Consider the following 19,882-nt stretch of genomic DNA (forward strand, 5'->3'; position numbering starts at 1 on the left):
GAAAATCAAACTTTTCATACAAAAAACGTTGTGTTTTCACTTATCAAAATACAAAAAAAATTTTAAAAGCGTTTGCCCTTTTTACGCTCAGGTTGATTTGTTTCTCTTTCACCGAACAAAAAATTCAATGTTGGGAGCCTGGAGGCTTTTAAAAATTGAACAGGAAACCCGAAAATTTCTTATAAGTCATGATAGGCTACAAGGAGGCTGTCTATAATGTCAACTGGCACAATTGTTTTCACATTTTTTGTTTTATTTGGCAAAATTGGTACTTTTTTCCACAAATTTTCGATTGCACGCCCCCCCTCTCCCAACAAAATCTTCAAAAATGTGAAACGTGAAAATTGAAATTGATTTTTTTTTAGATTTCTATCTCTGGTGGTTTTTAACTGAATTTTTTTCAAATTCGCTGGGATGCTAGATGCTTACCGAGGCCCGAGGGCCATTTGTGTAAAGGAGGAGTCCCGATAAGGACATTTTTTGGCCCCACGACAGTTATCGACTGGACCACTCTTAAAATATTGTAATAAATATCCAAAATATGAATCGGTGGTTGGTTAACCCAAAATTTTACTCTTAAAAAAAATGCCAAAATCAGGTTTTCACGATTTCAACGAAGTAAAATTTCAGAATTTGGCCCAAAAAAGCTTAATTTTGAAAGTTACAGGAAAAATCGAATGAAAAATTATCGAGCACTTGCCAGTGTGGTTCAAATGTAAATTCTTCAATTCATTTGAAAAAATTTGCTTAAACACCTTTTTTAGGGGTGTCCAAAGTGGGGGGCTCTAAAAAAAAGGGTTCAAAATTACGAATATACAGGGAGCTTAATAATTAAACTTTTTCATCAAGATAGTTGAATATATACCTCAAAACGATACGTTTGGCGCAAATCGCAGGTGTCTAGTTTTCCAGAGGTTCCCAAAATTTCGAAATTGCGAAAAAATGAAAAACTGGATTTTTGAGTACCAGTAGAAAATTTTATTGAGCTCAAAATTTGGTAGGATGAAGGTCTTTCAGATATATTAATAAACTGTAAAAAGCTTTTTAAGGGGGCTCAAAGGGGTAGGTTCAAAATGCTGGTTCCAAAATTTTCCAAGAATCAAAACCCCCCAATTTCTGCCCACGAGGGTCGAAAATAGGAAAATCACCCCGCATAACGTTTATCAAGTTCAAACAAATGTTTTACGCTAAAAAATACTCAGTGGTTCCTAAAATTATTTTTATAATCACAACTTTGGGAACCCTTGGAGCCCAAAAAATGGTCATTTTGGGTTGACCAACCACCGATTCGTATGTTGGATATTTATTACAATATTTTAAGAGTGGTCCAGTCGATAACTGTCGTGGGGCCAAAAAATGGCCTTATCGGGACTCCTCCTTTTTTGAAATTTTTTCGGATGTGTCTTTTAAGTGAAAATGCCATTTTTAGTCTTTCAATTGCACTTTTAATAACTTCCTTCCGAGGAGCAAATTTCATAAAAAATATATTTTGTGAGTACCTATCTCACCTATTTAGGTAATGTAAAATGTGAATTTTTCTCAGAATTTTTAATGCAGTGATTGGCCTTCAAAAATACAAAAAACTTGATTTTTTTATCGATTTTCCCCCCTGGAGTCGTAAATTTTGATCAATTTTTTTCTCTTGCTAGTACAATATCATGAAAGACGCTAAACTAATTACCATCAACTGGAATCTGGACCAAATTCATACATTTTTCCACGTTTTAAAATTATTATTAAAGAAATCGAATCGCTCCATTTTCGGAATCTCTGATTCCTTTTTCGAGTCACATATAAGGCTAAAAATTCATCTCTAGAAGTTGGAGCTACACTACTACCAACTCGAAATGCACATACCTATGTATTGTGTTGCATTTTCAGCAAAATATAAATCTATTTTCTCTACCTATGTTTTGTGGATGCATAAAATGAATGGAGGAAAACATAGGTGTTTATAATATTTTACTGCAATTGCAATATAAGGTTGCAAGGGAGCTCGAGAATTTAAAATGCCATGAATCTAGGTAAGTACGTATTAGTTCTCTTCTGCAACACTGGGTTTGAATCTAAATATGTACCTAATTAATTTTGTTGCTTTATTTTTTTTCATTTTTTTCTATAAAATCATCAAACTAAGAACTACACTAGGTACCTAACTTAGTAGGTACTCGTAGAATTGAAAAAATCAAAAACTGTTGACTTATGGCTAAGTACGCATTATAGTTCAAAATTATAAACAACACTGATTTTATTTCGTGAAAATTCTATCAAAATTAAAACCATATCAGTCCTCTAGTTACCACATTCACAGTCATCAGTTGGTTCTTATCACAGAAACTTTTCACGTTATCGTCTTCAATTTCAATTCCTGTAAACATGTTGTATATTTTATTACCATTAATCGCTATTACCACCATAATTTTCACCAATGCAGCCGTTTACGATTACAAAGCAGTAGAAATAAGTGGACTAAGTGGTATAGAAGTAAGTATACCTCTACCTACCAAACACCTGTATCCTATCTACCAATATACCTACTACCTATTCGAATTATCGAACTATTTAAAATCAAATAAAATATAAACTACCTCAAAATTAATGAACTTTTTAAAAAGCCTTCTAGCGAAGATATCATGGAATTTCACAAATTCCTCGAAACTGTTAATAATTCTGCCTACGATCAAATACCTATATTTGGCTACTACCCCGAATTTATTCAAAATCCAATGATAACTGAATTCAAAAGAGGAGGTATTTGCCCCTACATTATTCCAGTGCCTCCTTTGAAAAAGTGCTGGGTTAGTATGAGTAAGTGAAATCAGGCTCTATCTGGAAGAATTCCACAGACGTTTTCAACTGTAATGAATTTTGAATACGAATTTCCAGGTTTATTGGGACTTTTGCGTTCGAGCCAATTTGGGAAATCGGCACAGAAGATGGTATACAGCGTTTAAATCTCCTCGAGTGACGTGGAACGGAGACGAGGATGCTCTCTACACGCTAATAATGCACAGTAGGCTACTGAATTATTCCGCTGGTGTGATCATTTTCAGCATTCGAGAGTGTAAAAGTATCTGAAATGAATGTGTTTCAGATCCGGATGTACCCATTGGTAATTTCTCCTTTAGAAGATGGCGTCCTTGGGTGGTAGGCAATATTCCAGGACCTTGTAGAGTTGACGATGGATTCGTGTTGTATGATTATAATCTAGATTTTAAACCTATCGATGCATGTGAGTAATGAAAATAAACTTTTTATTCGTTGGAGGATAACTTGTAATGCTTTCTCTAAAATTCACAGTTCAACGACACGTATTTTTGGTGTATAAACAAGAAAAACCGATTACGTTTGATCATCGAGATGTCTATCAGTGAGTAAGCCTTATGATTATTATGAAGGATAGAAAAAAATATGGGAACTTGGACATAATGAATTCGAATTTATTGATTTTTTTCAGACCAAGAAGATTGCAGCGATTTAATTTGACCAAATTTGTATACAAATATAAACTGGGTAACCCTGAGTTTGGGAACTTCTATTACAGTTTTCTCAACTAAAGTTTTTTCTCTTGTGTATGGTATTTAAAATAAAACCAAAAGAAATATAGTATCATAATATGACAAATACTTCATTACCTATTAATTCTGATCCATTAAAAAATCAAACTCGACAGAAACAATTAAGAAATATTTATAAAAAAACGCTTGAAAATTGGCTTCGAAATAAACGTGAAATTTCAACCTACTCAAATTAGGTGCATACCTATCTACATCAGAATGAAAAATAAATTTTATAGCACTCTTTCAAAATTCAAATATGATCGTATGACATATCAAAATAATTAAATTTTCGGGGTTAAAAAAATATCTGAATAAAAGTACAGTTATTTCAACTTGAAAAGAGATAGGTAGACCAAAAAATTAATTTGTTTGCACCTCATCTTAAAGAAGATTGTCAATAATTTCAAATATGGTCACGTGATTTATCAAAATATGTATCATTGAAAATACGTATGAAATCAATACCTACCTCATCGCAATGCAGTGAAATTATATCTCTGCGTTATCACTTATTTATGATCTTGTAAAGTTACACCATCGAATGAAAATATTTTGCAAATGCAGATTTTTTTCTATTTTTGTTAAAATGCTGTATCGTTAAACAGATCTTTTGAATAAACAAATTCTCCTCATGTTGTTCGGAATTTTCTGTATTTCTGCGACACTGCATGTTTGTAATGCTATCCATGTGGTAAGTACCTAGGTACAAACAGTTCACATTTTTTATTCTAAAATTTGGTGAATAATTTCCTAATTATTTACCAGGTGGGCAGACCAACAATAAAGCCCAAAACAGACTCAGAATATGACGAGGAACGATCCATGTTCTACCACGAATTTGATTTTGAAGAAAAAGCAGTCGTGCCCCATTTCTTACCGAAAACACCGCCGAAAAGATGTCGAGTAGGTTGAATAATTGGCTTGCCAACACTAAAATATCATTTTTATGCCACAGAAAGAATAATATACCTACTCATTTTATTTTTGTAGATGATATGGGAAAAATGTGAAGCCAGGAATGGAAATATAGTCGATCAATCGTTGTTAACTGAGGCACCAGATGTGGTATGGAATGGTGAACACGGTGCTTTGTACACATTGGTTCTGTTTCGTAAGGGCTTCAATTTTTCCTCACTGGTTTAGAAATTTTAATAAGATGAAAATTGGGCTACTAAATTTAATATTTCAGACACACATCTGTATCTAAAAATGCATCAAGACTGGCTACCTTGGGTAGTTGGTAATATACCAGGACCGAATTTATACAGATTAGGGGATCGTCTTTGGCCATACAAACTCCATTATTTGAAAGGAAATCCATGTAAGAAATTTATATGCCATAGAAATTGAAGACATCTCAAGTAACAGAGTAAAAATCTGAAATTCATTGACTTTTTTCAAATTTTGTTTATAGTTATTCATAAACACATTATTGTGATCTACGAACAAAAAGGATTCATCCATTTCGACAAAGAAGACAGATATTCGTGAGTTGAATTCAATTCATTTTCTAGTTTTGGCAACGTCACAATCCAAGTGTATTTGCAACGTTGCCACTACATGTTTCTATTCTGTACCGATGGAATTTTGACGTGAAATTTTTTCTCACAGGCGGGCAAAATCACACGCTGATTTCAATTTGACCGAATTCACCTCTAAATATGATTTAGGAATGGCTAAGTTTAGTAATTTCATTTTCTCCAATAATTTCGAATGGGATAATCCGGAGAAACGATTCTACAACGCATACCTGGATACGAGGGATTCTCACGCGGTGCCAACACTTTATGGAATTAATATGGAGAAAATATAAATATTTGAATTTACACACTAACGATTTTTTGATAATTAAAACTCATTTTTCAATAAAAAAAAAATTTAATCACGGACTGAAATGAACATGCAGGAAGGTAAGTATAGTACATAGGTTTGTTTGGTGATTATACTCTCGAATTTCCAATCAGTCATCAGTGAACAATCACTCAAGCTCTGTGAGAATATCCAGCACAAAAACATCAGTTCACGGATTATTTCATGATTCTTAGTAAATCCATCCAATTATCTCCAATTTTTATTTTAATTTTATAGAAATTTTAAATTTTAAAAATTTACTAAAGGCTCCAGTATTTTCCAAAAAGCCACTGGAGGCTCCAAAACGACTTGAAATCCACTGGCAGTCGACTTCAAAACATATTGAAATCAGTTTACAGAATAAATTTTGACTTTCCAACCGCATTTGACAAAATTTTATGGAAATTTCAAGTTTCAAAAATCTGCTGGAGGCTCCAAAACTGCTCAAAACGGTTTGGAACCGTTTCCAATCAATTTAACAGGTCGAAAATAGGGTATATCCCAAATTTTAGCTTTCTAGGACAATTTGGTAACATTTTGATTTTTCTTTCTCATTTTTGGCCTAAATTTTATTTTCAAATATTCACCAAAAATCGAAAAATGCACTTTAGCGCTTGATATTTTCGCTGGTAATAAATTGTTGCATGCTCGTTTTATCTAGCTTTGTCCAGTTAAAAAAATTTTGTGGGAGTTAGCCTATGCTGGAAATCAAAATCTGCGATTTCGATTCATGTTTCAATCAAAATGACCGTCATTTTGTTAGCAAGGCCAACTTGTTTTTGTAAAGTTGAATTTAAATTACCTATTCCTTGTTATGTCCCCTTTAAGAAAGAAGTTGTCACAGAGGATCGGGGGAGGGGGTGCAAATATTCTTATTGTCGTATGCTGGACATATCAAACCGAAAAAAGTTTGTAATTTGAGCATTAAATACGAGTATAATGAAAATGTTTTAAAAAATTGCATGGGGAAGCACTGTCACTGTACGTAAAGTTCAAATACCTTCAACAGCACCAGTTACTAAAAATTAACGTTGAAATAACACCCTCAAAGACCTCCATCAGAACAGGAAAGTTTTATGAATTGGTAACACTGTCTACAATGTATGTATTAAAGATTGTACAATCAAAGGGCATTTAATTTATGAAACCCCTTGATCTATTAGACAGTCGATATGGAGCGATATAGTTCATAAGACTCGCCAGCTTTCGATAAAGAAAAATCTCAAAAAGTATAAAATCAGTGTTACCAAAAATTCTAATATAAAAATTTGCTTGATTTGAAAATATCCAATTATGGTTTTAAATTTCTGGTAAAATATGTGAAAAATGATGAATATTTAATTGGGCCAGTATCAGTATTTGCGAGTAAATCACACAATCTTTTTTTGTACTTTTAAGAAAATATCGAAGGGAGCTGAGATTGTATTAGGTAACGCATCGAATTCGAGAAAAAATGTTGAAAATTCTCTCTATTCTTTCCATCTTAAGTATATCAATTCTACCAACAGAAGTAAGTGTTTCTTTCAGTGATAATTTCTAGTGCGAAAGCACATCCTGCATCCTGAAGGAAAAGGTTTCAAAATAATATATCTTTCAGATGTTACGCGCGACAAAAAAATTTCGAGGTTCCAAATTCAACGAGGTATTTTTCAAATTCAGAGATTCCAAAATAGTTCCAGAACACTTGATGTCTCCACCTCCAGATAGGTTAAAAGTGAGTCTCTTTGACTGATCACTACCTACGTATGAATAACTAGGTACCTAACTCATAGCATTTGTACGATTACAGGTGTATTTTAAGAATAAGACGATTTCAATCAATTTAGGCAGCATGTTACCTCGAGAATACATGAAAGAGCCGCCAGTTATTGAATTTCCTAAACTTCAAAGAGGGTTTTATACGTTTATTATGCATAGTGAGTACATATTCAGAATGGAATTTCCATCAATGTGAGCAAATGATAAGAAATCTCTGATTAGGGTACTTATTTTTAACACTTCTTACACAGATGTAGACGCCGTAGCCATGTACAAACAAAATGACAGAAACTGGAGGCCTTATATTGTGGTCAATATTCCTGGTAGTAAAAAATTGACAGGTGATGGAGAACCTATTACTCCCTATGGTGTACCTGCCTACCCACATTACAAACGTAAAGATTATTACAAAATTACACACTTTATAGCTTCTTCTTTTTTTTTATCCATTTATGGACAATTTTCATCCATTTTTTGTGTGTTTTTTAGCTCTAACCCGAGTTGCATTTTTGGTATACGAACAACGGAGTAACATGAGCTATGACGAGCTTCGTGGAAAAGAGTAAGCAGCACACCTTCATCAAAAGATTTCACGTACCTAGAGAGAAAAAAATACTTCGTACTTATTCGTAAAATTGCCAATTTTCACAGATTACCTCCCAACTTTCATTTAGAAAATTTTGCCTCGAGGTTTGACCTACTAAGACCACTATTCGGTGATTTCTGCTGGGTTCGTGAAGATGTGAGTGCCTACCTCAAATGACCTATTTTAATTCAACGTTTGTATACCTTCATCGCAATTAAATTAATGATCGTCTGTTTTGTGTAGTTTCTACCAGGTCAAAAAGTTCCTACACCTACGTTGGATGATTATTACGAAGAATCAGGGACTGAATCCATCGACACAGAGAGCCCAATCAGCATTCAAGATGAGTCGAAAGAAGGTTGAATTTCCTCTAAAACACGATTGAAACCAGCCAAACTAGGATGCTTTGATGAAATTGATATCAGTGTAGATTAGATAGGTAACCTAATAAAGGTCATTTGTAATATTTTTAACCACTTTGCTCAATTATTACGTGTAAATAAATTTGTAAAAATAAAATCTGTGTAGACAATATGAATAACATTTTTTCCATCAATAAAAATAATTTTTTCACAAGTAGGAAAAATAAATAAATACCTACTCAGTTGAATAAAGTTTATTTTTAAAACTGTAAAGCTGCTCGTAAAAAAAGTAGAAAAAACACCTATTCATTAAGGATATTTTTAATCAATGCCAATCTAATCAAAAAATCAGATTCATTTATTTCATCATTTGCACCTTACTTTGTTCCAAAACGGGTACTGAGACCTACTGACTACCTATACTTATTTGAATAAACATAGAAAAGTTTAATGGATAATTTTCCGATTTGACCAATTTCAACATTCGCACAACTCTTTATCGCTTATTAGAGCATTTAATGAAAAAACTTACTTACTCAACTCTTATCAAATCTACTACTTTTGATAAAAATTTTATATTACTTAAAATATGAAAACAGAAATACGAAATTGTGAAAAATCATCGACTAGAAATATTGTGAAGCTGGTCCAATGTCCAGGTATCTTTTTAGTCTCATTATTTTTGAATTGGTACACCTACACATTCTTCTCGAGGTAAGTTTTTTAAAATTATTTTTTTTTTTTGCATTCGTATGCATTTTGGGGTATTACGAAAAGATATCGGAAACAGTGTTTGAATATCTTGGTAATGGACTTCGTGTTATTCCCTCCCCCTATACTCGGCGGGTAAGATGAGGGAAATATGGTACTTGATGTACGACGTAAAAAATTGTCAAATAACTAACCTCGTACAAAATTATCTTGATTCACAGAGCGATACAATCATTCGAAAAATAGGTCATAAATTTTTAGATGAAGGATTTGTACCATTGCTATTTTCCCATTTGCCAAATTCTTCAGCACAGGTAATAATTGAAAACCTAAGTTCATGATTTGCATTTCTCAATTATGAAAGAACACTCTCTTTCACTATTTCGCGGAATTATTTTCCCAGATATCATACAATAAAATAAGACTCGGAGGAGGCACCTTACTCACAAGAGATGAAGTTATTGATCAACCCAAAATCAAATATTGTGGTAGAGCGGAAAATCATCACACTGTTGTGATGGCTCGTAAGTAAAAACGATGATTCAATATTAAATACCCAATATCATGTAGTAATAATGTTGCCAGAGCTATAAATCGAACAATGTTCATATGATTTTCAGGACCTGTCATTCCAGAAGATGGCGATCCCAGTAAATATGAAGAATTCGATCATTGGATAGTTGGAAATGTGCCAGGTTCAAAAATACACAAAGGAGATATCATATTGCCATACAATATACCACCAAAGAACAACGATGGTGCGTTTTTCAAAAAAAGACAAGTGTAGAATATTTTGCCTTGTGATGCATACAGCAACCCAAACTACTTGAATGTGAATTGGGTTGCCGAACAAAAAACTAGAGGTACAAAATTAGGTACTTACTCTCAATTTTAAGTTTATAGGTACAATGAATTTCAACCTTAACAGTAAAACATTGAATGCTACACAAAAAAATCGTGTTCATGTTTTGCCTTCCTTCGAAATTGAGAGGACTGTGATTTATCAACATTTTTCAAATTGCTCTAGCACCTATTGTAAGTTGTACAAGTTAGATTGTATTCATTTTACATGAACTCAAAATATTAAAGACGCTCAAGTTCGTAGAAAATGAGGAAAATTGAAAAATGCAAAATCTAAAACCTTTTCGAATTTTTTGAAACGCTCGCTCCAGCACCTTCAATTCTAGGTTTAGGCAAACAATGAATATAACAAAATTTGTGGAACTTTGAATACTTACTTTACAAAAAAAAAAAAGGTCGAATTCATCTTTTATACCTATGTCTAAAATTAAATGTACAAAAGCACTAAAATATTCTAATTAATTGCGGCTCCTTCAATTTTAAAGATAAGTTTAAATTGAAAAAAAAATTTATGCTCCTCGCTTAAAATTCTGCAACTGCGAATAGCTCAATTCTGAATGAATTATGTAAACTTGAAATAGACTATGATTTTGCCCCCTCAGTTTTCATGTTCAACAATCCAAGGTACATTTAGATCGTTTGAATAGGTAGCTGTATTATCAGGAAAAATATTCAAATCCTGTTCTGGAGCACCTGGATTTTTTTTGAGATTTAAAATTTTTAAAAATTATTTCTTCCCCAGAACTTTACCCTTACGTAATTGCAGTCTTCGAGCAGCCGGGCAAACTAAATTTTGTCAATGAAATATACAACGATACGTTAGTATTCCGTCATATTTTTTGAAGCATCTAATTCAAAGAATTTCTAGCCTTTTTCAACTTACTCAAATCATTTTCATCGCTTTCAGGTTGAAAACAGTACCTGGTTGTGTTCGTCTGAAACAGTTCATCTCAAAATACGATCTCATTGGGCCTACTATCGCAAATTACTTTTTTCTGTGCTATTAGAATTGGAGAAGAAAATTCTATATTTTTATTGATAAGTACTGGTCTCTTTCCACTGCAAAACCAAGATCCCAATTTTGCAATTTTATAGTCAGAAAGTTTTTAATAGTATTATTAAGGCAACTCACGCAACATTAGGTTTTTTAAATTACAGGTAAAAAAAAATATAAATTTATTCAACAAAATAAATAAAAAAATTAAAATACTATCGAAATCGAGTTACATAATTCATTTAGTTAGATTTAAAATCCGTCAGTAGAGAAATCATTCAGAAATCACCACTCAAAGTGAACAGTACTTCTGGTAGTTTCTACCGCTGCAGGAGGTTGATAAAAAGTCAACACGTAATAATTGCCAGCTTCGGGACAGGTCAGGTTATAAATTTGAGTATATTTTCGTACTCTGAATTCACCTCTTTCAATCATCCTGAAAATTAGCGACCATTCGTTGTAACATTAAAACTTCCTCGAGGTCGAAATGGATAACTAACAATAAGAATACTTGAAAAGTGTCGAAGTCAACATACCCTTCATTTTGGTAATACGAATCATTATAAGTAATGTATTCATTTTGCTTGTAAATCAAGAACACGTACATTAAAAATGTTGCTGTAGAGGACAAAAATGATCAATCATTGCACCCTTGAAATGATAGATATAGTTTTAGGTAATCTAGATGTAGGTGAAGATACCATTTCGACGTGGCTCTTCAGGCATATTATAAGGAATAATGGTCTGGCCTTTGGCACGTTTCAAACCAGGAATATTGCGAACTATCCAAGGATTCCATTCAGCATAGGGAACATTATGTTGGGGTAAATCTGGACCTGGATAACGAAATTTGTATAAACTGATAAGCACTTGGTCATTGCTGGAAAAAGACTTATCACCAATTTGAGATGATTATATACAAACTAATCATGATTATGGTGTAATATGTGGCATCATCTATGGCTCTCCATCTTGGTCTAGGTTTCGTATCAACTTCTAATATATTCAATATCAAACCTGGGAATACCCTCACATCATATGGGAAAGTTACCTACAACGTAATAGTAAACCATATAGGTATGTATGTAGCACAAGTATTTGAAAAATCTCCGCATATTGTGAATGTAATTGAATTTAAATATCATAATTGAAATCAGGGTGAAATTTTAATAGATTTTGATGTGTCACATGACCACATTTTAGCGACATATATTTTGACCTTGAATTTGTAAGGTATACGGCAGAACTGAAATCAGAGGTCAGAATGCAATCCAAACATAGGCGTGTGACCTATCAAAGTATATTAAAATTTCACGCTGAACTCAACAATTTGTTTTATTCTGAGGTAAAGTTTGATTTTGCGATGAAATATTCAAAAAAACCATAAAAATCATACTGTGGCTGTGTAATTTGGAGGGCAATCAATCATATGAGGAACGATTCCTTCGGCTTCAAATCTTTTGGAAATTGGGACCGTGTCCTTAATTGTGACTTGGCCTTCATTTTTCTACAAAATTATATGAATGATTTCATATTAGGTCTATAAGTAGGTACCTATGTATAATGGAGAGAAAGGGGATGGGAAATGACACTGAAAAGTTACGTACTCGAAAAGCTTCAAAAATAATAACAAAAATAAATAAAAACTTTGTATACATGATTGATCACTCACTTACTCCACAGACACATCAAATCAGAGCTTCACTTGTACATACAATCAAGTAGTTGCAATAAAAAATCAAATTTTCTCAACATTTATCTCAAATTGAAATAAAATTATGCAACATCGTTTTATCTCCCGAACTCTTGATTATATCCTTGAAGCACCTCTCAACGCTCTGCAGAAATTATTACCCTCATTATAGATCAGCAAAAACGAGATTCACTTTAAATGAAAAAAAAAGTAATATTTTGGATAGTTAGGTACACCAACTGGTATTGAAATTGAACACTCAACTCATAATCACAGATAAAAACGATGATGACTGATAATTTTCTTTGAGATTAGCCTTCAATACGAGTAAAAATGAACCCACATCAACGATAATTTTTAGATAATATTGAAAGCTTAAATGGAAATTTACAAAATCCTAATTCAACCATGTTCCATCGACTTCTTTTATTCGCTACCATTTTCCAATTGATAAACAGTGTAAGTAGCAATCTTGTCATTTAAGTCGTGATAGGTATGTTCATTATTTTAATTAAATTTCTCTTCAGCAATACGATAAAGAGAAAGACGAATGCAGAAATAGTTCGGAAACATGCACGCCAAATCCAGACGATATAATAGACACCCAGGAAGACTTGCCATGGGAAGAACGAGTCAACATGGCGACCAGATTCTTCAACCATAAGCTTGTTCCAGATTTGATAGGTTTACCTCCACGATCTAGATGTCATGTAAGTACTCAATAGCTATCGTTGGTCAAAATAATTGATAATTGACGACAACTTACAAGTACCTATGAGAAAATTAATCAAATTTCAGGCCTGGTTTCCTGGATTGCTTAAACCTGCCAGAGTTGTGGTAGGGGGTGAATTAGCCCGACGTGATTTATTCTATCCACCGCATAATATGAGTTGGAAGTATATTCCCGATCATTTATACACCGTGTTCCTAACAAGTTGGTATTAATAAGAATCAGATTTTTCATCATTACAAAATTCCTACCGGTTGCATTCCAATTTATATCTACTCAATTGCAAGTGAGCACTCAAACACGATTTTTTTGTAGCTCCAGATTTTACAACAACTACTAATTTTACCAATTGGAGACAACTTCATCACTTGCTCTTGATCAATGTGAAAAATTGCTATATAGATACAGGAGACATTGTTCTAGATTATTTGATACCTCAAATTGTAAGAGCAGCAGGTACGAACACAACGGGTTGAGGTTGAGATTACCATTATACCTACTGACAAATTTTAAGGCATAGGTAGCTACACAGTCAATGTTAAAAAGCCCCCTATACAAACATGTTTCAATTTTCAGGATACACTCGATACGCTTTCTTAGTTTACGAACAACCTGACCGAATTCCTGTGCCACAGATTAAAAGGTATGCAACGAGAAAATGAACCGCCATTTTTGGCAGATACTTGAGTATTGCTGTCTGCAGGTGAAAAATCTACTTACGAACATTATGTTATTGTTGCAGAAATGGATTGAATGCGACTTTCACTCTCAAACAATTCGTGCAAAAACATAATTTGGGAAATCCGAAGTTTGGGAATTATTTCTTTATATATTACGAATAGAGGTTTTTGAATTGTGATCGATCTCATGAGAACTGGAGCTTAAGTAAACAGGAAAGCATGTCTGAGAAATAAGGAAGGAAACGACTTAGGTATTCAATTCAAACTTTCCAAGTTTTTGGAAGTACATACCTAATCATTTGGGAAGATTGACAAGTATTTTGAACGAAGAAATGCAGGAATTGTTATCCTGCTGAGTCCGTGTTATACTTTAGGTACAATGACCTTTTTTTGGTAATTTTATAAATTGGAATAAAACAAATTTCAATTTTGTTCTTTTTCACTCATCTTAAAAGCATCGCCATTCATCTCTATACCAATATTAAAATAGGTATCATTTAAAATTACGAACTCGAAAAAGATATTAGCCTATGTATTTTACATGTTTGAGCTTTTAAAATAAAAATTGCATACCCTCATCTTCTTTTTCTTAGATTGTAAGTCGATTTTAAATATCTGGAAAAAATTGAAATTCAGTTTTCCATCACTGCCAAAAAGACCCCAGAATGGCCTACAAAATTGATACTTTCCAAATTGGAAGATTTAAATAAACTGAGTAGGTATTCGCAGCTTTTCACTGATTATTTAGTAATGGAAAACCGAAACTGGAACTAAAACTGAAACTGAAATGAGTAAAACTAAAACTTGAAAAAGTAAAAGTGAAATTTAAGTAGGTAGGTAGCTAGGTAGTTACCTAGTTCAATTTTTCTGTAAATTTCCAAAATATCACGAATTTGATAGGAAAGGGAAAATAAGTGGAAATAAAACTGAAAGTGGTTGAAAACTGAATCTGAAATGAAGAAACTCAACTGAAACTAAAATTAATACCAAAGACCAAAACTGAAACAATCATAACTGAAAACTGGAACTGAAATGCAAAAGTTTTGTCATCACTGCAGTGTTCTGCTTTGTTTAAAAAAATTAATTTTTAATAGGCAATTTACCTATGCAACATTATTATATCTCCCGATATCTTGATAATTGCTGAAATTACTACATTTCAGAGAATTAGAAATAGGAAACTCACAATATTATAAAAACAAGTAGGTACTTTAGGTACTTGGTACTTATATACATTTTACATATGATGCAAGAAATTAAGTAGGTACCGAATTCATAATCACAGATGAAAACGATTATTAATTGATGACTGATAATTTTTTTTACGATTAAACTTCAAAAAAATAAACTCAGTAGGTACAACTGTACATCTTAGATAAAACTGAAACCATGTACACTTTTGAAAATTTACAAAATTCTTAATGCAATCATGTTCCATCAGTTTCTTTTACTCGCAACCATTTTCCACTTGATAAACAGCGTAAGTAACAATCGTTTGATTTGAATAATTTCTAATATTTTTATACCCACCAATTAAATTTCGGTCCAGCAATGCGATAGATGGAGACAGGAAGGCAGCGATTACTCGGAAGAAAGCACCGTAGATCCAAACCGCTTAATAGATACAATGGAAGCTCTGGTATGGGAAGAACAAGAGAGCATAGCGACCAAATTTATAACCCATAATCTGGTACCAGATTTGATAAGTTTACCTCCACGATTCAGATGTCATGTAAGTGCTCAATAGTGATTAATTGAAGTTAACAACTGAGATCATTCTAGTGTGAAGAAATTGGTACATATTTCAGGCTTGGTTTCCGGGATCAATTTCACCTGTAGAGGTTAAACCAGGGATTGAATTATTACAAAGTGATCTGCTTTCTGCACCTTGCAACATGAGCTGGAGAGATATTCTTGATGATCTTTACACCGTTTTTCTGACAAGTTGGTGTTAAGAATTACTCACCTTAGATTTATCATCATTACGATTACGAAGTAGGATCTATCTTAACCTATTGGTATTGGTTGAATTCAAATTTACATAATGAACAAAAGTGTGTACTCGACAACATTTTGTGCAGCTCCGGATTACCCGACAGCTCCGAATTCAGATAAATCGAGACAGCTTCATCACTGGCTCTTAATCAATGTGCAAAGTAGCGATATAAATTCAGGAGATACAGTTCTAGATTACTTAGTGCCTCAAGTTGTCAGAGCATCAAATACGAGCAACACAAACCGAGGTACATTGAACTCACAAATTTAAAAAAAAAAGACAATTTTCAAGTCAATAAGTTTTGAATAATACTCATTTTTCAGGATATGCTCGTTACGCTTTCTTAGTTTACGAACAACCTAACAAATTTCCTGCGCCAAAAATTAAAAGGTGAGAGACAACAGAAGACAAAGCAAATTTAAAAATCAGTATTGCAGCATACATATGCAAATAGATACAATAATTTAATAAACATTCCTAATATTATTGTTATAGAAATGGACTGAATGCGAGTTTTACCATCAAGCAATTCGTACAGAAACACAAATTGGGCAATCCAAAATTCGGAAATTATTTCCTCGTAAATTACGAATAGAGACTTTTTATTATTGCACTTCACTGGATGAGAATTGGAGTCAGGAAGAAAAAGGGAATAAGACGAACTTAACGAAATAAAAGAAAGCAAAGAATACCCTTGTTTAACTAATTCAGAAGTTATGACACAAGGATTTTAAAATTTTGATCGAAAAAAAAGAGGAATCCTGCGAGAGCCTTTTTCTTCATATTATTTTGGGCAGACTCATTTCTATGAGTTTTTCTCCCATTTTGACTGAAATAAAGATATCTATTTTTTTTTTTATATTTTTGAAACAGCTTGAGAAAATTTTCAAATTGAGCTACATTTATATTAATAGCTAGCATGCAACTTACTCACTATATGGTCACTTTTATTCATCAATTCGAGAAAGAGAAGATGACAATTGAAAAATGTAATTTTAAAAAAATGTACCTATCATCAAATTTTACAAATTATGGGACTTTTTGAAGAACAAAAAATGTTAGCCCAGATGTCAGCTTAAGCAGCTTAATTTTTTCACAATTATATTGGAGTGGCTAAAAAACTGATTAAATTATAATATTTGACTTGGATTTTGGAATCTAAATTTTCAAAATTAAAATAATAAAGATTTCTGTTTCATAATTACAAATATATTATGAACTTTCCACAGCCCTAATTGAGTAGTTAAGTACATACATATGTGTGCATCCAAATACATACCTACCTATTAAATTTTATTTTTTAATTCAGTTTTGTTGTTGTTGTTTTTTAAGGGTATGAAAGGTACCATCCTAATTATGAGTACACATTTATAAATAAATAACATTTAGTGAGCTTTAAAACGTTGAGTTTATGATGTACACTTACTTACCTACCAGGTTGGGACAATTTCTATTTTTTTTTTTTTTTTTTTTTTTGTTTTTCAATTTGATGGAGTTGGAGAAAAAATTATGGCCACATGACCTCAATAAGATGTAGAAAAAATTTAAAATTCCCAAGTGAATACCTAATCCCTCCCCCATCAATTTTGAAATTGAATTGATTTTTTATTTTTTCAATTTGTTTTTTGTGAGAAAGATTTTACCATTTTGAGGGGATGATCACAGAACCAACATATTTTGAAGAAACAAACTAATTTTGAAGACACATGATAAAGAAGTACCTACTGAGTACACCAAGAGATCACTTAAGCCCCCTTCCCTCCTTTAAAAAAGCAGCATTCTCATATTTTAAACTTTGAGCTCTCAATCTAAAAATTTGATAATATTATTTTGGTAATTCAGCCATAATTTTTTGTTTGACTCCGCTTTATTTTTAATTCAATATTCCTACCTAACGTTTATTTGGGATAAACCATAACTGAAACGAAATGACTTGTAATGAAATAAAATTGAAATCCAGATGTATTGAAATTTCATCTGCAGGGAATATTTTTATAAAATAAATTATTTTTTCTATTGTCTATGTCAAAATTTGAGCTAAAGTAGCCCCCCCCCCTCGAAAAAGTAAAAATAAAAAAGTTTTGAATCATACATATTTAAAATAATGCTTCTTTTGAAGTTTTAAGCAAGAAAAAAACCTGAATAGACTTTATCTTATTTTTTCCAGTTCTTGAAATGGTGCAGAAAATTTTACTGGAAAATTTTCAATTTTAAATCCAAATGATCCCCTGCGACTCACCAGAAAAAAACTTTCAATTATTAGGTATAAGTAAATTGGACATTTTTTTTCTTCAAAATTTTCATTTTTAAAATACATTTCTTTCAAGTACCTACGTAATTTTAAAAAAGTATTAGTTTCGTACAAATTCATTTTTTTTATACCTAATTAGACCCCCGAGAAAATATTTTTTGCCGATCATCTTTCATCCATTTCACAATCAGCACAGATCTCTTAATATGTAAGTTAGTAGTACCTACCATTCAGTGAAATGTGCACCTGTTCACGTTGATCTAATTTTCGAAAGAATTTGCATCATTATCTGATCTCCCCTCTATCAATTTTTTAATATTAAAGAAAAGGTGACCTATTTGATGATCTCATGTTATCACATATCACCCAATAGTTGATAAAAATCGCCAGCATTCCAAGTACCTAATTCAAGATGTCCAAGTGAATTTTGACGAAAAAATGCGTAATAAGGTGATATTATTGTGGGCCTTTTTTCAAATTCCATGGGTAAGTATTTCTTAAAAATTATTTTTCAATTCAATTTTTGAATTGCTGTATAAGTAAGGTAACTATTTAGAAAAAAATCAAATGATTCAAAGTTTCATTAAATGCGTCAGAAGGAAATCGAAATCGCCTAGAAAAAAGTGCATCGTGAAAAGTCAATTTCCTGCATTGATTTAAGCTGTTGAAATTCTAATTACCTTTTTTTTGTTTGCTTATTATTTTGATTAATCGCTTGTACTATAACTAATTCATTAAATTTCTAAATTGTTGATAATTTTCAGCTAGGTACAGGAGAATGGGTCTTCGATATAGGAATAGAAATGTTGAAACATCTTGTAGTCCCCGATGTCATACCCGTACCACCTCATGAAATGTGTTTGGTAAGCGTACCCCCCACCACCCAGAAAAAAAATATTATTCATATTTCATACTCTCATAATCAAATAATTTCTTCATTATCAGGTCTACTATCCAAAAAATAATATCACTCCAGACGTTTACATATTCAATAAAGACTTAACCCAAGATCCACCAATTGTCCAATGGGATGCAGATCCGAAATCGTATTACACGCTCATTTTAACAAGTACGTAGAGACACCGCCAATCATAATAATATATGTACATTTTCAACAAAACCGGAATTTTTTAAAGAAAAAATGATTTTTTTTAGATCCAGATGTTCCTAATAGAACTTACGCTGTTTTAAAAGAGTACCATTTGTGGTTAGTGGGCAATATACCTGGGAACAAGATTGAATGGGGTGAAGTTTTGACTGAATACAAAAACACAGATTGGGCTCAAGATAGAAGTAATTAGATCTCAAAATGAATTTTTTTTACTTGTTTTTGGGCGTTTAATTTTATTAAATTAAATTTTCAATTTTTAGGTTTCCGTCGAAATATTTTCCTAATTTATAAACAACAAGGAAAAATATCGTTTAAACACTGGATAAAGCGTACAGTAAAGTAAGTTATGATTGAATCATACAGTACCTACTAAGATTAAATTTCTCAATGCATATTTTTTTTTCTGGAGTAACAAATATTTTCATGTAAGTACAGTATACTAATTGAGTTCCTAATTTCTTCAACAGGGTCGGATTGAGGAGTGGTTTCAATACGTACGACTTCGCCCGTCAATATAAATTAGGAGACCCGCTATTTGGCAATTTCTATTTTCACAGGTATAATTAACTTAAAATTTTAATATTATTGAAGTATTCGTACCCAACCAGAGCCAGCGAATAGGCTGCATTCAATGAAATTCTAACTTATTGTTTTTTTTTTCCACAGGTGGTGAAAATTATACGTACTGTGATGACAGTTGTGAATATGTATTTATGAAAATAAACCTTACAAATTCGA

At 32.3% G+C, this 19,882-nt stretch overlaps 8 protein-coding genes across 12 annotated transcripts; 7 read left to right on the forward strand and 1 right to left on the reverse strand.

Moving 5' to 3' along the window:
- The first annotated feature begins 2,210 nt into the window (after positions 1-2,210).
- On the forward strand, positions 2,211-3,920 carry LOC135844247 (protein D2-like). Of its 2 annotated transcripts, XM_065362394.1 has the most exons (6): positions 2,216-2,484; positions 2,616-2,798; positions 2,887-3,013; positions 3,095-3,232; positions 3,301-3,370; positions 3,458-3,920. In XM_065362394.1, exons 1-6 carry the CDS (start codon positions 2,377-2,379, stop codon positions 3,555-3,557), a joined length of 726 nt encoding a protein of 241 aa, XP_065218466.1. In that variant the 5' UTR covers positions 2,216-2,376; the 3' UTR covers positions 3,558-3,920. The 2 variants fall into 2 exon arrangements, with proteins under 2 accessions (XP_065218467.1, XP_065218466.1); XM_065362395.1 differs by lacking the exon at positions 2,616-2,798 and having other exon boundaries at positions 2,211-2,484.
- Positions 3,921-4,063: 143 nt separating this feature from the next.
- LOC135844246 (putative odorant-binding protein A5) lies at positions 4,064-5,386 on the forward strand. The gene is made up of 6 exons (XM_065362393.1): positions 4,064-4,251; positions 4,326-4,463; positions 4,551-4,671; positions 4,750-4,881; positions 4,975-5,047; positions 5,172-5,386. The coding sequence occupies exons 1-6, from the start codon at positions 4,192-4,194 to the stop codon at positions 5,371-5,373; spliced, it is 726 nt and encodes a 241-aa protein (XP_065218465.1). The 5' UTR covers positions 4,064-4,191; the 3' UTR covers positions 5,374-5,386.
- Positions 5,387-6,562: 1,176 nt separating this feature from the next.
- Positions 6,563-8,289, forward strand: LOC135843268 (putative odorant-binding protein A5). Of its 2 annotated transcripts, none has more exons than XM_065361087.1 (8): positions 6,563-6,721; positions 6,810-6,921; positions 7,009-7,125; positions 7,201-7,327; positions 7,421-7,564; positions 7,659-7,731; positions 7,821-7,911; positions 7,999-8,289. In XM_065361087.1, exons 2-8 carry the CDS (start codon positions 6,865-6,867, stop codon positions 8,116-8,118), a joined length of 729 nt encoding a protein of 242 aa, XP_065217159.1. In that variant the 5' UTR covers positions 6,563-6,721; positions 6,810-6,864; the 3' UTR covers positions 8,119-8,289. The 2 variants fall into 2 exon arrangements, with proteins under 2 accessions (XP_065217159.1, XP_065217160.1); XM_065361088.1 differs by having other exon boundaries at positions 6,563-6,702.
- Positions 8,290-8,513: 224 nt separating this feature from the next.
- LOC135843272 (phosphatidylethanolamine-binding protein homolog F40A3.3-like) lies at positions 8,514-10,911 on the forward strand. The gene is made up of 6 exons (XM_065361092.1): positions 8,514-8,831; positions 9,050-9,142; positions 9,232-9,352; positions 9,449-9,586; positions 10,432-10,507; positions 10,597-10,911. The coding sequence occupies exons 1-6, from the start codon at positions 8,769-8,771 to the stop codon at positions 10,694-10,696; spliced, it is 591 nt and encodes a 196-aa protein (XP_065217164.1). The 5' UTR covers positions 8,514-8,768; the 3' UTR covers positions 10,697-10,911.
- Positions 10,849-12,610, reverse strand: LOC135843270 (putative odorant-binding protein A5). 3 transcript variants are annotated; one of them, XR_010558290.1, is made up of 6 exons: positions 12,291-12,610; positions 12,080-12,190; positions 11,604-11,734; positions 11,385-11,519; positions 11,220-11,301; positions 10,849-11,119 (listed from the first exon to the last, which is right to left on the reverse strand). XR_010558290.1 is itself a non-coding variant. In XM_065361091.1 (6 exons), the coding sequence occupies exons 2-6, from the start codon at positions 12,110-12,112 to the stop codon at positions 10,969-10,971; spliced, it is 528 nt and encodes a 175-aa protein (XP_065217163.1). In that variant the 5' UTR covers positions 12,113-12,190; positions 12,360-12,610; the 3' UTR covers positions 10,849-10,968. The 3 variants fall into 3 exon arrangements, 2 of the variants coding, with proteins under 2 accessions (XP_065217163.1, XP_065217162.1); XM_065361091.1 differs by having other exon boundaries at positions 11,608-11,734; positions 12,360-12,610; XM_065361090.1 differs by having other exon boundaries at positions 11,608-11,734.
- A 67-nt stretch (positions 12,611-12,677) lies between these two features.
- On the forward strand, positions 12,678-14,351 carry LOC135843269 (protein D2-like). Its single transcript, XM_065361089.1, has 6 exons — positions 12,678-12,835; positions 12,904-13,086; positions 13,175-13,310; positions 13,422-13,562; positions 13,683-13,749; positions 13,849-14,351. Exons 1-6 carry the CDS (start codon positions 12,785-12,787, stop codon positions 13,946-13,948), a joined length of 678 nt encoding a protein of 225 aa, XP_065217161.1. The 5' UTR covers positions 12,678-12,784; the 3' UTR covers positions 13,949-14,351.
- A 768-nt stretch (positions 14,352-15,119) lies between these two features.
- On the forward strand, positions 15,120-17,090 carry LOC135842926 (protein D3-like). Its single transcript, XM_065360613.1, has 6 exons — positions 15,120-15,266; positions 15,336-15,518; positions 15,595-15,730; positions 15,868-16,029; positions 16,106-16,172; positions 16,278-17,090. Exons 1-6 carry the CDS (start codon positions 15,216-15,218, stop codon positions 16,375-16,377), a joined length of 699 nt encoding a protein of 232 aa, XP_065216685.1. The 5' UTR covers positions 15,120-15,215; the 3' UTR covers positions 16,378-17,090.
- A 1,177-nt stretch (positions 17,091-18,267) lies between these two features.
- Positions 18,268-19,882, forward strand: LOC135842927 (protein D2-like). The gene is made up of 7 exons (XM_065360614.1): positions 18,268-18,519; positions 18,798-18,896; positions 18,979-19,102; positions 19,189-19,326; positions 19,405-19,483; positions 19,612-19,701; positions 19,811-19,882. Exons 1-7 carry the CDS (start codon positions 18,472-18,474, stop codon positions 19,815-19,817), a joined length of 585 nt encoding a protein of 194 aa, XP_065216686.1. The 5' UTR covers positions 18,268-18,471; the 3' UTR covers positions 19,818-19,882.

The sequence above is a fragment of the Planococcus citri genome, chromosome 4 (genome assembly GCF_950023065.1).
Source record: "Planococcus citri chromosome 4, ihPlaCitr1.1, whole genome shotgun sequence".
In the NCBI taxonomy this organism is placed as follows: Eukaryota; Metazoa; Arthropoda; class Insecta; order Hemiptera; family Pseudococcidae; genus Planococcus; species Planococcus citri.

Coding starts and splice junctions, on each gene's coding strand:
- LOC135842927 (XM_065360614.1), top strand. CDS start 18,472: ATGCGTAATAAGGTGATATTATTGTGGGCCTTTTTTCAAATTCCATGG. Junction 19,327..19,404: donor AGATTGGGCTCAAGATAGAA/GTAATTAGATCT, acceptor TTCAATTTTTAG/GTTTCCGTCGAAATATTTTC. Junction 19,484..19,611: donor TGGATAAAGCGTACAGTAAA/GTAAGTTATGAT, acceptor TTTCTTCAACAG/GGTCGGATTGAGGAGTGGTT.
- LOC135842926 (XM_065360613.1), top strand. CDS start 15,216: ATGTTCCATCAGTTTCTTTTACTCGCAACCATTTTCCACTTGATAAAC. Junction 15,267..15,335: donor TTTTCCACTTGATAAACAGC/GTAAGTAACAAT, acceptor ATTTCGGTCCAG/CAATGCGATAGATGGAGACA. Junction 16,030..16,105: donor TACGAGCAACACAAACCGAG/GTACATTGAACT, acceptor CTCATTTTTCAG/GATATGCTCGTTACGCTTTC.
- LOC135843270 (XM_065361090.1), bottom strand. CDS start 12,341: ATGTATACAAAGTTTTTATTTATTTTTGTTATTATTTTTGAAGCTTTT. Junction 11,520..11,607: donor TTACACCATAATCATGATTA/GTTTGTATATAA, acceptor TTCGTTATCCAG/GTCCAGATTTACCCCAACAT. Junction 11,120..11,219: donor TCGTATTACCAAAATGAAGG/GTATGTTGACTT, acceptor GCTAATTTTCAG/GATGATTGAAAGAGGTGAAT.
- LOC135843269 (XM_065361089.1), top strand. CDS start 12,785: ATGTTCCATCGACTTCTTTTATTCGCTACCATTTTCCAATTGATAAAC. Junction 13,087..13,174: donor CTCCACGATCTAGATGTCAT/GTAAGTACTCAA, acceptor ATCAAATTTCAG/GCCTGGTTTCCTGGATTGCT. Junction 13,563..13,682: donor TCAAATTGTAAGAGCAGCAG/GTACGAACACAA, acceptor TTCAATTTTCAG/GATACACTCGATACGCTTTC.
- LOC135844246 (XM_065362393.1), top strand. CDS start 4,192: ATGTTGTTCGGAATTTTCTGTATTTCTGCGACACTGCATGTTTGTAAT. Junction 4,464..4,550: donor CACCGCCGAAAAGATGTCGA/GTAGGTTGAATA, acceptor TTATTTTTGTAG/ATGATATGGGAAAAATGTGA. Junction 5,048..5,171: donor GACAAAGAAGACAGATATTC/GTGAGTTGAATT, acceptor TTTTTCTCACAG/GCGGGCAAAATCACACGCTG.
- LOC135843272 (XM_065361092.1), top strand. CDS start 8,769: ATGTCCAGGTATCTTTTTAGTCTCATTATTTTTGAATTGGTACACCTA. Junction 8,832..9,049: donor ACCTACACATTCTTCTCGAG/GTAAGTTTTTTA, acceptor CTTGATTCACAG/AGCGATACAATCATTCGAAA. Junction 9,143..9,231: donor TGCCAAATTCTTCAGCACAG/GTAATAATTGAA, acceptor TTATTTTCCCAG/ATATCATACAATAAAATAAG.
- LOC135843268 (XM_065361087.1), top strand. CDS start 6,865: ATGTTGAAAATTCTCTCTATTCTTTCCATCTTAAGTATATCAATTCTA. Junction 7,328..7,420: donor TTATACGTTTATTATGCATA/GTGAGTACATAT, acceptor CTTCTTACACAG/ATGTAGACGCCGTAGCCATG. Junction 7,732..7,820: donor GACGAGCTTCGTGGAAAAGA/GTAAGCAGCACA, acceptor CAATTTTCACAG/ATTACCTCCCAACTTTCATT.
- LOC135844247 (XM_065362394.1), top strand. CDS start 2,377: ATGTTGTATATTTTATTACCATTAATCGCTATTACCACCATAATTTTC. Junction 2,799..2,886: donor CTCCTTTGAAAAAGTGCTGG/GTTAGTATGAGT, acceptor ACGAATTTCCAG/GTTTATTGGGACTTTTGCGT. Junction 3,233..3,300: donor TTTTAAACCTATCGATGCAT/GTGAGTAATGAA, acceptor TAAAATTCACAG/TTCAACGACACGTATTTTTG.